The 12739-nt window shown below is 42.9% G+C and overlaps 1 protein-coding gene across 1 annotated transcript; it reads right to left on the bottom strand.

Moving 5' to 3' along the window:
- Window positions 1–8159: 8159 nt before the first annotated feature.
- On the bottom strand, window positions 8160–10070 carry LOC141652046 (thioredoxin H1-like). Its single transcript, XM_074459702.1, has 3 exons — window positions 9862–10070; window positions 8577–8699; window positions 8160–8485 (listed from the first exon to the last, which is right to left on the bottom strand). The coding sequence occupies exons 1-3, from the start codon at window positions 9946–9948 to the stop codon at window positions 8321–8323; spliced, it is 375 nt and encodes a 124-aa protein (XP_074315803.1). The 5' UTR covers window positions 9949–10070; the 3' UTR covers window positions 8160–8320.
- Window positions 10071–12739: the final 2669 nt, after the last annotated feature.

The raw sequence follows: 12739 nt of genomic DNA, 5'->3' as shown, positions 1-12739 counted from the left end.
GCCGAGATACAGCACGCCTCAACTTGGCAGTATACCAAAACCGGATGAGAAGAGCCTACAACCGAAGAGTCCACAAAAGGGACTTAAAAGTAGGAGATCTAGTCCTAAGAAAGTCGGCCGCCACCAACAAAGGAAATATTCACGGTAAATTGACTTACGGCCAATCGGAGGGTCCCTACAAAGTGGTTGAAGAGATGAGGCCGGGTACATACCGGCTGACAGACATGGAGGGTGTGCCCTTGATGAGCCACTGGAACACTGACAACCTAAGGAAATACTTTGTATAGCGGCGAAGGTGTCCAAAACTATTGGCGGCACCCCAACGCGTGTTTATATCTAATGAAGAATCATCAAATTTTCCATCAAAGTGTTTATCCCCTCCGTGGCTAGAAGAAACGCTATCGAGCCGTAACCCCGATTACCTCGGCCAAAGCCGAGAGCGACGGGGACACAACGACCGATACTCTAGAAGAAACGCTATCGAGCCGTAACCCCGATTACCTCGGCCAAAGCCGAGAGCGACGGGGACACAACGACCGATACGCTAGAAGAAACGCTGTCGAGCCGTAACCCCGATTACCTCGGCCAAAGCCGAGAGCGACGGGGACACAACGACCGATACGCTAGAAGAAACGCTATCGAGCCGTAACCCCGATTACCTCGGCCAAAGCCGAGAGCGACGGGGACACAACGACCGATACGCTAGAAAAAAACGCTATCGAGCCGTAACCCCCGATTACCTCTGCCAAAGCCGAGAGCGACGGGGACACAACGACCGATACGCTAGAAGAAACGCTATCGAGCCGTAACCCCGATTACCTCGGCCAAAGCCGAGAGCGACGGGGACACAACGACCGATACGCTAGAAGAAACGCTATCGAGCCGTAACCCCGATTACCTCGGCCAAAGCCGAGAGCGACGGGGACACAACGACCGATAACATGTCCAAAACGGCGGTTGGGAAGCGCAAATCGGACGCCTCGGCCAAGACCGAGAGTGAAAGATGAAGCAACCAATATACCGACATGTTTAAAAAGACGTTAAACACAGTTGAGATATGAATTCTAACTACCTCGGCCATGCCGACGGTAAAGACAAAGGCACTCAATTAATAACGCAAGAAGATAAGTGAAGGATTGTGATCAAAACCCCGGCCAAGCCGAGGGCCAAAAAGACAAACTTTATTGAAAATGATTAGAAGAAGGATACAGACGACGGCCGTCCCCATAGGGATAAGCCTAAACACAACCTACCAAGAGTTTTACAACAAAACAAGGAAAAGAAAAGCAAAAGATTACAAGCATATCATTTGAAGCGCCAAAAGATGGCAGGGAGGAAAGGCTCAATAGTTGGCCCCCGAACAGCTAAAGCTATCCGAGATGCCGGGTGAGTCTGGTGACGACCGCCCGTCTCCCTATGCCTGTTCTTGCCCTCCATCGGTGTAGCAAGCATCTTCGGTGGCCGGCTCAGGAGAAGGCTCGACATCTTCAAGTGCCTTTAGCCTCTCAGCCTCCTCTTGGGCCTCCTTCACCTTTGCATCATAGGCCGCCTTGGCCTCAGCTATCTGAGCCGTCTTCGCCGCCTCCGCCTTCTCCGCAGCATCGGCCATCTCATCCAGAAGATGGTCAAATTTATCCCAAGGGAAGGAGCCTTCGGGGAAGAGCTTCTTGATTGCCTCCCTGGTCGCCTCCTCGGCCTGGTCCCGGAATTGGGCGCACATTTTAGGGATAAGCTCATTTTGAAGCATTTCGATATCCTTCTCCTTTTGAGCAAGGATAGCCCTTGTGTCCCTGTGCGCCTCCGACTGGGTATGGAACAGATCTTTCCACTCTTCCCTTTTGGCAACCACGGCGTCATGAGCGCCCTTATACCTGTCCCGCTCCTCCATCAACTTGGCGGTGGCGGCATCAGCATCCTCAACTTTGGCCCTCTCGGCCACTAACAGCTTCTCAGCTTCCTCCACACGCTTCTTGGCAGCAAGGAGATCCAGCTTAGCCTTCCCGGCTTCCCCCTTCGCAGCGGAAAGATCAAGCTTAAGCTTTGCGATCAGTGGCCCAGCTTGGGCCATGGCCTTTTCCTGCTCCATGATGTGGGAGCCGGCTAGTTGGGTCCACTTCGCCAGCCTCTTATATATCCTCGCACCCTCTGCCACAAGCTCGGTGGGAGGAATCTTCTGAACTGAGGAGTCAACGATGACATTTCTATCACCCGCCTTCTCAATAGCCTTCTCAGGCTGCTTCCCTAATTGCCGATCAGTGAGAACGGCGACTGCCGACGGTGGATCTACAAAAAATTTACACAGAGCATCCATGTCAACATGCATTGACACGTCAGAAAGTCTGTCATCAGGAATGTCCAACGAACCAGCTAAATCCGAACCGCAAGTTAGATCCGTACCAGTCTGGACCCTCTTGAATGGAGGGTCGGCTGAGTCACTCTTCTCCTCGACAACGGTGGAAGCAGACGGTGGCTCTTTTCTCTTATTTGGAAGAGGAGGGCCCCTCGCAACGGTCACCACCTCCCCGGAGATATCGACGACCTCCACATGCTCCTTCTGAACCGCTGGGGTCGGAGAGGGAGTCGGCACTGACGTCGTCGCCAACTTGGACGCTGCTTTCTTTGCTCTCTTCGGCACGCCTCCGAGAACCCGTGCATGGGCCGCCGCCGGATCCAATGCCTTCAGCTGCTTCTCCATGAGTTCGTTGGGAGCCAGTCTGCGATCACGCGCGTCAGCCGTAGGATGCCGTTGAACGACCTTCTCGTCCTTATCAAGCCCTAACCTCTTCAAGGTCCTCTCAGACAGATCCTGGCCAAACCGGTCTGCAAGAAATCAAACAAAAGTTACATAAAAGAAGTAAAACAAAGCTCTGAAACAGGAACATAACAGGCAATGATGGGCCTCACACCGACCCCACTCACCCTGGTTGAGGGCCGGTATGAGGCCGACGCGGCAAAGCAGCTCATCTTGAAGAATAATCTGAGTCGGGGGCAGCCATCCCTTCTCAGCATCGAACAGCTGCATCGCCCGCTTCTCATCCGCAGTAAGAGGGACCATCGAAGCGTCCATCTTAACCTTACCCCGGGAGATACATTCCTCATACTCTCCCCGGTTCTCACACCGCAAGTAAACAGGGCTCTGGAAAGACCGAGGCAATGGGTAGTCCTCCGGCACTTGGACATACATCCATCGCCGTTGCCAGTCCTTGCAAGAAGTAAGCTTGGACATGGAGACGTAGCCTGGCTCCGTCTGCACGCTGTACCACCCCACTTTACCGGCGATTGACGGCCGAAGATGATGAAGCCGGCGGAATAAGTTAACTGTAGGGGTCTCCCCCCTAAAGAGACAGAGCCACACAAAGCCGACTATCGTCCTCATGGCCAACGGATGCAGTTGGGCCACAGCGACGTTCATAGCTTTGATGATGGCCATGACGTGTTTATTCAAAGGAAACCGGAGCCCATACTCCATGTGCCTGATATATACGCCGATATGACCAGGGGGAGGGCAACAGACCGCCTGACCCTCCTCAGGGATAACAATTTTGTACCCCTCACCGAAGGAGAAATGGCCTCAGAAAAGAGTCCCACCGAACAGTGGCGAATTTATTGGTCCAGACACGGTCAAGACCAGTCGTGCAGGCCTCGCCATGATCCGGGATAGGCGGCCTCTCACCATCAGAAGGAGTCCTCTCACCATCATCAGCATCATCATCCTCATCCTCCCATTCCTCCAAAATTGGTGGATCAACTACGGGAGAAGGAGACCTAGGGCCCCCAGACCTTATCGGGATGGCGTCTAGTATCCCCTCCTCATCGAGACGCGACGGGGAACCCCCCGGCGCAGAAGTACTAGTCCCGGCGTCAGCAGTAGACATGGTAGCAACAATTAACAAAATAAAGATTGAGAAAAATTGTTTGTTTACCTTGAAGAAAAGCACTAGCCGACGCAACGATTCTGAAGATTTGAAGAGAAAGAAGCCCTTGAAAGTTTAGAGAGAAGAAAATTTTGGAGAGAATGAAATTGGTGGCCAATTTCACGGAATAACTGCCCTATTTATAGGGGAAAGCCCACGAAGAAGGACCAATCAGGGCACAACCCATGAAGCGTCAGCCAATCAGCAAACAGACACGTGTCGGACATGTAACCACGGAATGTCAATCGTTGTAACAGTTGAACGTCAATCAATGCAACAGTGACCAAGCGTCTTCAACACGCCCGTTCACATCTCTTCGCCTATTCACCTTCCTCAACAAATTCCTAGGTATCTGCTCTCCGCCGGCCACATGATCAACCAAGCTAGGTAGCACCGGCCGGGGGCAATCAAAAACAACCGGCACTCTCAACCCTGGTCTCGGCCAGCGTCACTTTGTTTTCCACATCGGATGCCCTTTACACATCCATGTGGAGGGGGGATATGGTACGGCCTAATAAGAACCAGGCCGAAGTAGAAGAAGCCGATGCAGTAGAAGAAGCCGATGCAGAAAAATTTTGCAAAATACTTACGCAGAATATACGCTCAACATACATCGGAGCCCATACCACGGCATAGACTACGCTGGGGGCAAATTGATGGGGCATATTCTGCACCGCTGACCAAGTCAACATATTGAGCAAGGTTAAAGATATCCACAACAAGTCAACGACTTAGACAACCCTTAGCCGTCGCGGCCATCGGCTGTCACCTGGTCTCGGCATGGCAACCCGGTAGGGCACATATCCGCGTACTCATATCCAAGGACCCTCGGCCGGCCTGCCATAGGTCTATCGGCCGAGGGTAGAACGGTCTTTCCACCTGCTAGCCACTTGGCCACTTGGCCACTACGTGACAAAAGGTGAAAGTCTATAAATACTCCTCAACCCTCATTGAGGAAAGGATCGACAATTTAACCTAAGAATCACTATTCATCTGGTATTATCTTCCTTATCTCTCTACAATATACATTTAGCCAAGTAACAACAACTTATCTCTTAAGTTTACTGACTTGAGCGTCGGAGTGAGTTCGCTCGGTCCAAAGCCGAGCCCTCAGTTTGTTCATCGTTTCAGGAGACCGAGAGGAGGATTCAAGCAAGGACATCATTCTACAAGCCACGAGTGGTAACAAATATCTGCTCTGGAATTATACCCGGAACACTTCCGATTGTTGCACGCAAATTATACCATATACGTATACAAATAGTTACTTTATTACGGAGTATTAAGTAAAGCGTATCAAACTAAGCACTATATCCCTTTCATTTTGATCAATAATAAGCTTAATAAGTGTCGGGCCATCAATCTAATAGGTAACATGGGGTCAAGTTCATATCGGGTCAGACTGGGTTCAAATTCGTGTTCGGATCACTGATCATTGGTTCGGATGTCAGATCGAAAAGGGTTGGGTCAGGTTGGTTTCGGGTTGTTAATTTGTTGGGTTATGTCAAACCGGGTTCCAAGCGGGTCGATTTGGATTTGTTTGGGTCGAGTCAAGTTTGCCAGCTAAATAAGTTAATAAATTGTTTACAATAAAAGAATTGAGTTAAATATAAACAAATTTCAAACTTTCTTGCTAATAAAAAGCAAACCACTAATTGTTCTATAGGACCATTTTTAGCAAAAGACTAGTCTAATGGCACAAAGCCCAACTAAATAAGTTAATAAATTGTAATTTTTTTTATTATTATTTTGGTAACATAATACTTTATCTTGATAACTTGTATATTTAAATATGTCGGTATTCACTATAAGATATCGAGTAATCAAAATAAAATTGAAATATGAATGCAATTACTCCGTATATGTTAACTTTGGACGGTCTATAAGAGAGTTGCTAAAAGCAAACATTTGTCTTTTCTCCATTATATTCACCAGGATGAGGCCCATTTCTAGACCAATTAACCCACTCACGGATGGACCAAGCTAGTTATTAGGCTACGTGGGCTTTAGAATAGTTTTCAAAGAGATGAATCATTTCCTGGGCTTTTTCAACACTAAGCACTAACCATTTCCATCAAATTTTCTAAGAGTTGCTACTTCACGTGATAAATTACTAAATAACGTCGACAATGTAATGAATTTTCTAATTTGCCCCTTCTGACCCAAACATTTCCATCAAATTATCGGCAAACAATTTAATAGATAAATTGAAACTAACAACTAATATCGGGTCATCCTACCCTTTCGGACGGTTTGGTTTGGACGTGGAACAAACACGTAGAGGTGGCAATTAGGTCAGTTGGGTCGGGTTTGGTCAGTTCAAGTTGGTTCGGGTCATAATGGGTCATCCTACCCTTTCAGGTCGGGTTGGTTCGTTATTGGGTCGGGTCATTTCAGGTCAAATGATGTATCGGGTCGGGCCGAGTCATTATCAGGACTGGTTATTTTATCGCACTAATTCAATTATTGACCATTAAATTTAGATTTTTAACCATTATTTAGTTTAATTATTTCATTATTTGTCAAACATATCAATCTAAATACTTAATCACCTTAATTTTGATCAATACTCCGTATTAAGCTTAATAATTGTCGGGTCATCAATTTATTCGAGTCAGTCTTGGGCCGGGTCATTATCGGGTCGGGGTAGGGTTTGGGCCACTGATCATGGTCGTATCGGGTTACATGTTGTCATTGGGTCGGGTCGAGTCGAGTCGGTTTCGGGTTGGAAATTCTCAGGTTTGCTCAGTTCGGGTCGGGTCAGACTTGTCAGCTCGACATACACGTTCAGACCTAGGTTTGGATGTGAATGGTCCACATCCAGGCCTAGGATTGTACGCGATTTATATAAGCTCAAGTAGAAAAAATTGAGAACGATATTGATAAATCCTCCCTTCCAATAATTTATTTACCTTTTTTCATTTTTTTGTGAAGGTGTTCTAATCGAACCATAACAAATTTGAGCAATTGTTTATCTTTTACTTATTTATGAGTGTTATGTGATTAAATATAAATGAATAACCGAGACATAGAAACCAGGTAAAAAACAATTATTTAATTAATTTGAATATGATTTTTGATTTTTTATCTCATAAATAAAGATCGGGTATAGACATGTCAAATGAGTCCAATTATTTGGTTAAAGTTAACAAAAACTTGTGAAGATCCGTCATACGTTGGCTATATATGGTGGCAGGGGCGTCTTAAAGTAAATGGAGGCCCGGTGCACCATAAAAATATGAGGCCCTAACTATGAATGCACATGTACAATATATCGAGATTTGTATTAAATTTTATCAATAAAACTTGTAAATTTGGGGTTGACAAAAGCGGAGGCCCGGTTCCGCCGCCCGTGGTTGCCCATGGCCTTAAACACCCCAGTATGGTGGTTGGAACTCCGTCAGAATGTCAAATTGGCAAATGAAACTTGGATAACGCAAGAATCATGAATTGCTTTCCTAAATGAATATATATTTCAACCCTTACATTTGCCTTGAGTATCATGAAATCTCTCATAAAATAAGATTATCGATACCCTTTTTATTTTAGGTAAATAGAATCGAGAAAATACAAGTAGAGTATTAAGTTTGTCTAGCATTCTTTTAGGTTTGATGAGGATATGACTCATTGACATCTACCCATAGGCCATATCGTTAGTGTGTGTGTAAATACATGATGAGTACCAACTTTGTCTAGCATTCAAATAACACAAATTAGTACATTCTTATATACATAAGTTAGGTAGAATTAAAACGGATACGGATATGGAGACGGACACGATACGGATACGTGACACAGCATCCTATAAAATTTAGGACACGGGATACGTTATTTAAATTTAATAAAATATATATTTTATAGTTATAAACTTTCGATTTTTTTTTTTGCTAAAATTATTTGATATTAAATTTAAATAAGTGATGGTAAAATTTGGCCTTGCCTATAACTAATTTTCATTTCCCACCCAAAGTCATCTTCTAATCAATCTCTTTCGACAACTTATTTCTCGTCTAAAGAACATCATTCACCCCGAATGATGTCCAAATACCAAGGACACGGTGTCGGACACGGGACGGCTGATTAAGAGGAGTGTCCGTGCTACCTAGTACAGAAGTAATATGATACTTACTCGTCTTAAGTTTAAGATGATAATATCGTCTTAAGGGAGACTTATTGAATAACACAAATTAGAGCACCTGCTAAGATGTACATGCCGCAGCCCGCAGGGATTGTAACACAACCACATGAGACGCCCAATAACACAAGGAATGTATATAGTTATAACATTACAACATGAAGACACCCAGTCTCAATGTCACAGCCACAAATGGAGAAATCATGTTTAAAACACACAAAATGTATTGTAAAGAATGCTCATAGAAAACCATTGTTAAGCTCCCAGCTTATTATATTGCAGAAGTTGATGTAGTGCCACCTAAACCCTCCGAATACTTTTCAATGGCGTCTTCAAGTGCAACTTTGGTAGCACCAACCACTTCGTCAACTTTCTCTCCGTTTTTCAGGAAAGTAAAAGTCGGCATAGCTCTTACATTCCATGCTCGAGCGACATCCTACAAGAGACAATTAGCAAACCGATCAATAAACATCAACACTACATATAATTAAAAACTCTGCAAAAAATAATAAGCAGCAAAAACGTACCGGCAAATCATCAACATCAACCTTGAGAAATCTGACATTTGGGTACATGTTAGCCAATTCAGCCACACCTGGTGCAACAAAACGGCAAGGTCCACACCAGGAAGCAGTGAAAAAAATCATAACCTGTCATTATATACACACTACCACATGAGACCCTCAATCTCAATGAAACCGATGATCACGTCAATATAACCTAGTTTAATGTACTCCCTTCGTCCTGGTCATTTGTTTACCTTTGATTTTGGCGCAATTATTAAGGAAATGGGAGGGGACTACTTGTGATTAGTGTATTCAATGACAAGTGGATCATGATGCGTATGGATGATCAAATTATACATAAAAAACACTCCTACTATAGAAAGGTAAACAAATGAATGAGACACCTCAAATGAAAAGGTAAACAAATGACTGGAACGGAGTAATTATATTTATACAGAAACCCGACACTCAACTTTTATTACACCAACTTGTGCTCACACCTAGGCCACCCCGTTGGGCGTTGGCTAGTCCGGGGTTTGATCGCCCAATCAGCCACCGAAATAGATGGCCATAATAGGAATATTTATAATAGTTGGACCTCAACCATCAACTTAAGGTTTTGGTTGAGTTGGTTCATCTATCATGGAATCAGAGCCAGTGTGACCATAGGTCACGTGTTTGAATCCTGACAACCTCAAAACCCCTCAAAAACTCGAAGTGGAACCCCGGCACACTGTACGGGGGAGCCGGTGCACAACTAATCACTCTTCAAGCCCAACGGACATTTGAGTGAGGGAGCGTAATAGGAATATTTATAATAGTTGGGTCTCAACCATCATCTATGGCGTTTAATAAACTCAAAAGTCAAACCCTAGTTACACATGACTCGCAGGAGAATGTTAATTAAACTACCATATACATACACACACATAGTATACCAATTACCAACTCAACAATTTAACGACAATCAAATACAACAGCCAAAATCTATGATTTGAAAAAACTTCTAGCTAGGCAGACCCTAAAATTGTTGAAATTATTCCATCCATCCTGATCATTTATTTACCTTTCGTAAACAAATGATCGGGCCGGAGATTGCACATAATATCAACATCAAGTGAACAACATCACAATTATTCTTCACGAAAAACACAGTTGACCACTGAGAGCCAAACCAAAATCAACCAAATAAAAAAAAAAAAAAAAAACCCAAAACATTAGATTCAACACAGTTCACAAACATAAATACTTCCCCAAATATTCTACCAAAAAAATCCATCAATTTTTTAAAAAAGAAGAGAATTACCAATTTGTGCTCCTTTTGGCCCTTGTCAAGATTGAGAGTCACTTCTTCCTGGGAGCCACATACGATGACTTGTCCTTCTTCCGCCATTATTCGATCTCTCTTCGTTGAAATTTGATGCAGTCGGTGCAGAATGATAAAAGGTCAATTATTCGAGGAAAATGCCGTTGATAATGAGCAAATGGTGACAACTGTTGTATATATTTGTTTATTTATAAATATAAAGCATAATGTTGCATGCCTGCGTTATTACCAAAAAATAAAATAAAAAAGGAAGGATGGTGATATGGGGCAGCCGGTAGCACTGAATTTAGGCGCATCATATTTAATGAAACATAAAAATAAAATATAAATTTCGTTTTGCGACAATGTGTAAGGGTAGATATGTAATTTTATATATTTTCAACTAAAATAACTCTAACTAAACTAAAATTCTAAATTTATATATACTCCCTCCGACCCAGACCAAAGGTAACAGTTACCTAAAATGGGCGAACCATACCAAAGGTAACATACTATAAATGGCATATTTTTGGACAATATAATCCTTATACCCTCCTTATATTTACACAAATGTCATCATGTGGCCCACCCACTAACTCCTTATTTAACTCACCTAAACCCATTTAATAATACCCACTACCCATCTGGCCCACTCACCAATCTTTCAATCTTTGCCCCTCCTTTTTACCCCTTTTCTTAAATAACCCATTTTTCACCATGTTACCTTTCGTCTGGGTCGGAGGGAGTATAATATACTCCCTCCAATTTTTTGTGATGTTTTCCTTTCCTTTTTTTTATTCAATTTCATTGTTGTTCACTCTTTACCCATTTAGTAAATTTTTCGTCTGTGAAATTACAACCTTGCCCTTGTTTCTTTTTCTGATTTACATGACTTACCATCTAATTGGCCCACATTTTATACAATTAACCAGCCTAATTACCCCCTCCCCATACTAATCTATACAAGCTAATTAACCCAGCCCAATACTAAACCTTCTTAGCCATAATCCCTGCCGTCCTTTTCATAGTCTAGAAACTTCTCATCTAACCATAAATCTATCCTGCAGCCATCTCTCATTCTTCCTCTCTTCCGCCGTTTACATCACTTGTCAACAAAATGAGTACATCAATCAACCAAAACAAATGATGGTTGGTGTCCGTAACTTAACAAAAATAGCTTGTTGCTTGCATAGATTGTTGGCTTCATTCATGTGAACCTATTGATACTGAATCTATCAGTTCAGTAAGTTCAGCAATCTCAGTTACTTCTGCTACATTCTGAACATACCTAATGCAATCCTTAACCAGATTTAAGTCTGCCTGTAAATACCGTGCGAGTCTTCCTTCTTTTGCCAACTTTGACTTGTGCATATGTGGTATCTTGTACTTATTGTGACCTCTGAGTTGTAACACCTCTAGCATACAACCCTGCATTGTAATGAGCACATAATTTAGTTTGATAACTTCAAGATTGTTAAATACTGTAGTAACTGCTCCCACCAGCTCATCTAATTTGTAAGAATTAGTGAGTGTCTTTAGTGATTAAATGGCCCTAAAGAACCCCAAATCCAAGACATTCATGTCAGGTGAATTTAAGGATTGTTGTACTAACTGTATATTCCACCCATCACTTGTTGCTGCTTCTCTAAAATCTGCATCAGAGTTCTTGATGTGGGGACGTACATTGTCTTGTTGAATGTAAATGGTTTTACTTGCATTTTCTGGCCACTTCCTCTTGATTTCTTGCAGCACCTTCCCTATTATCATATCCTTCACCACTAGTTTAGTGATTGATTCTGTAAGTTTTGTCTCCATTGTTCCTGCAACCCTATTTTTTTGAATTCTTTTTGGCTGGTTCCATATATACAAATGGTCATATTCCAATCTTTTCATCAAAGATAACATCATTATTTGCATCAAACTGTGGTCTCCCAACAGTACACATAAACATAACTTTCCCTATGAATGTTTTTGACTGAACACTTCTATAAGGATCTGGTTCTGTTTGTGATAAGTAGTACCTTTGACCATCTTTAGTCATGTAAAACCATTTTTCATCAATGTGTATAACATAACATTACTTTGATCTTTAATTTATGTAACACCCCACGGTAATTGAAGAGGTCCAGTGATAGGCTTAAATGATTAGTGCTTAAAGGGATTGGAAGTACTACTCATATCAACAAAGTGTACTTTCTTTTATGGTTATCCATGCGAAAGAACTGCAAAGTTAAGCGTGCTTGGCTGGGAGTAGTCTTAGGATGGGTGACCTCCTGGGAAGGTTTCCGGGATGCGCATGAGTGAGGACAAAATGCGCTATAAAGGACCCGTGTTGATCTGTGGGCTATGTACACAGTCTGGTGAGCTATCATAAGTAACCGCTCCCGACCCGGTTTGGGCCGGGGTGTTACAATTTAAACATGACTTTACTGCATATATGATCATAACATAACTGGGAAAGACAAAAAATTAACCTAGAAAATTTATTTTTATCTGTCAAACCTAGTTTTAATGAATTGGTATGACTCCTGATAACTTTGTCAGTTACCCACTTGGACACCATTGATTGACTACAATTCATAGCAACAACCACCCTTAGTCGTGTGGTTTTTTCACCCAGATCAAATGCTGTTGTACTTCTCCAAATCAAACACAATCCTTGGTCTACCTTCTTTCCCTTGATCTTGCTTGTGACATTTATTACTTCTCTTGCATCTCTTTGCTGCCTTGCTCTCTTCCATAAATTTGTGATTGTTTTTCTTGTAACTCCAAATTGTTCAGCCACCTCTAACATTGACCTCTTTCTTGGTTTACCATTCTTGCACTTCTCAAGTAGAATCTGAACTATTTTTTGCCTCTCTAAGTTACTCAAGTTCCT

This window comes from Silene latifolia, chromosome 4 (assembly GCF_048544455.1).
Source record: "Silene latifolia isolate original U9 population chromosome 4, ASM4854445v1, whole genome shotgun sequence".
In the NCBI taxonomy this organism is placed as follows: Eukaryota; Viridiplantae; Streptophyta; class Magnoliopsida; order Caryophyllales; family Caryophyllaceae; genus Silene; species Silene latifolia.
Note: the sequence above shows the minus strand (reverse complement) of the source record. Positions and strands in the feature narration are given on the sequence as shown.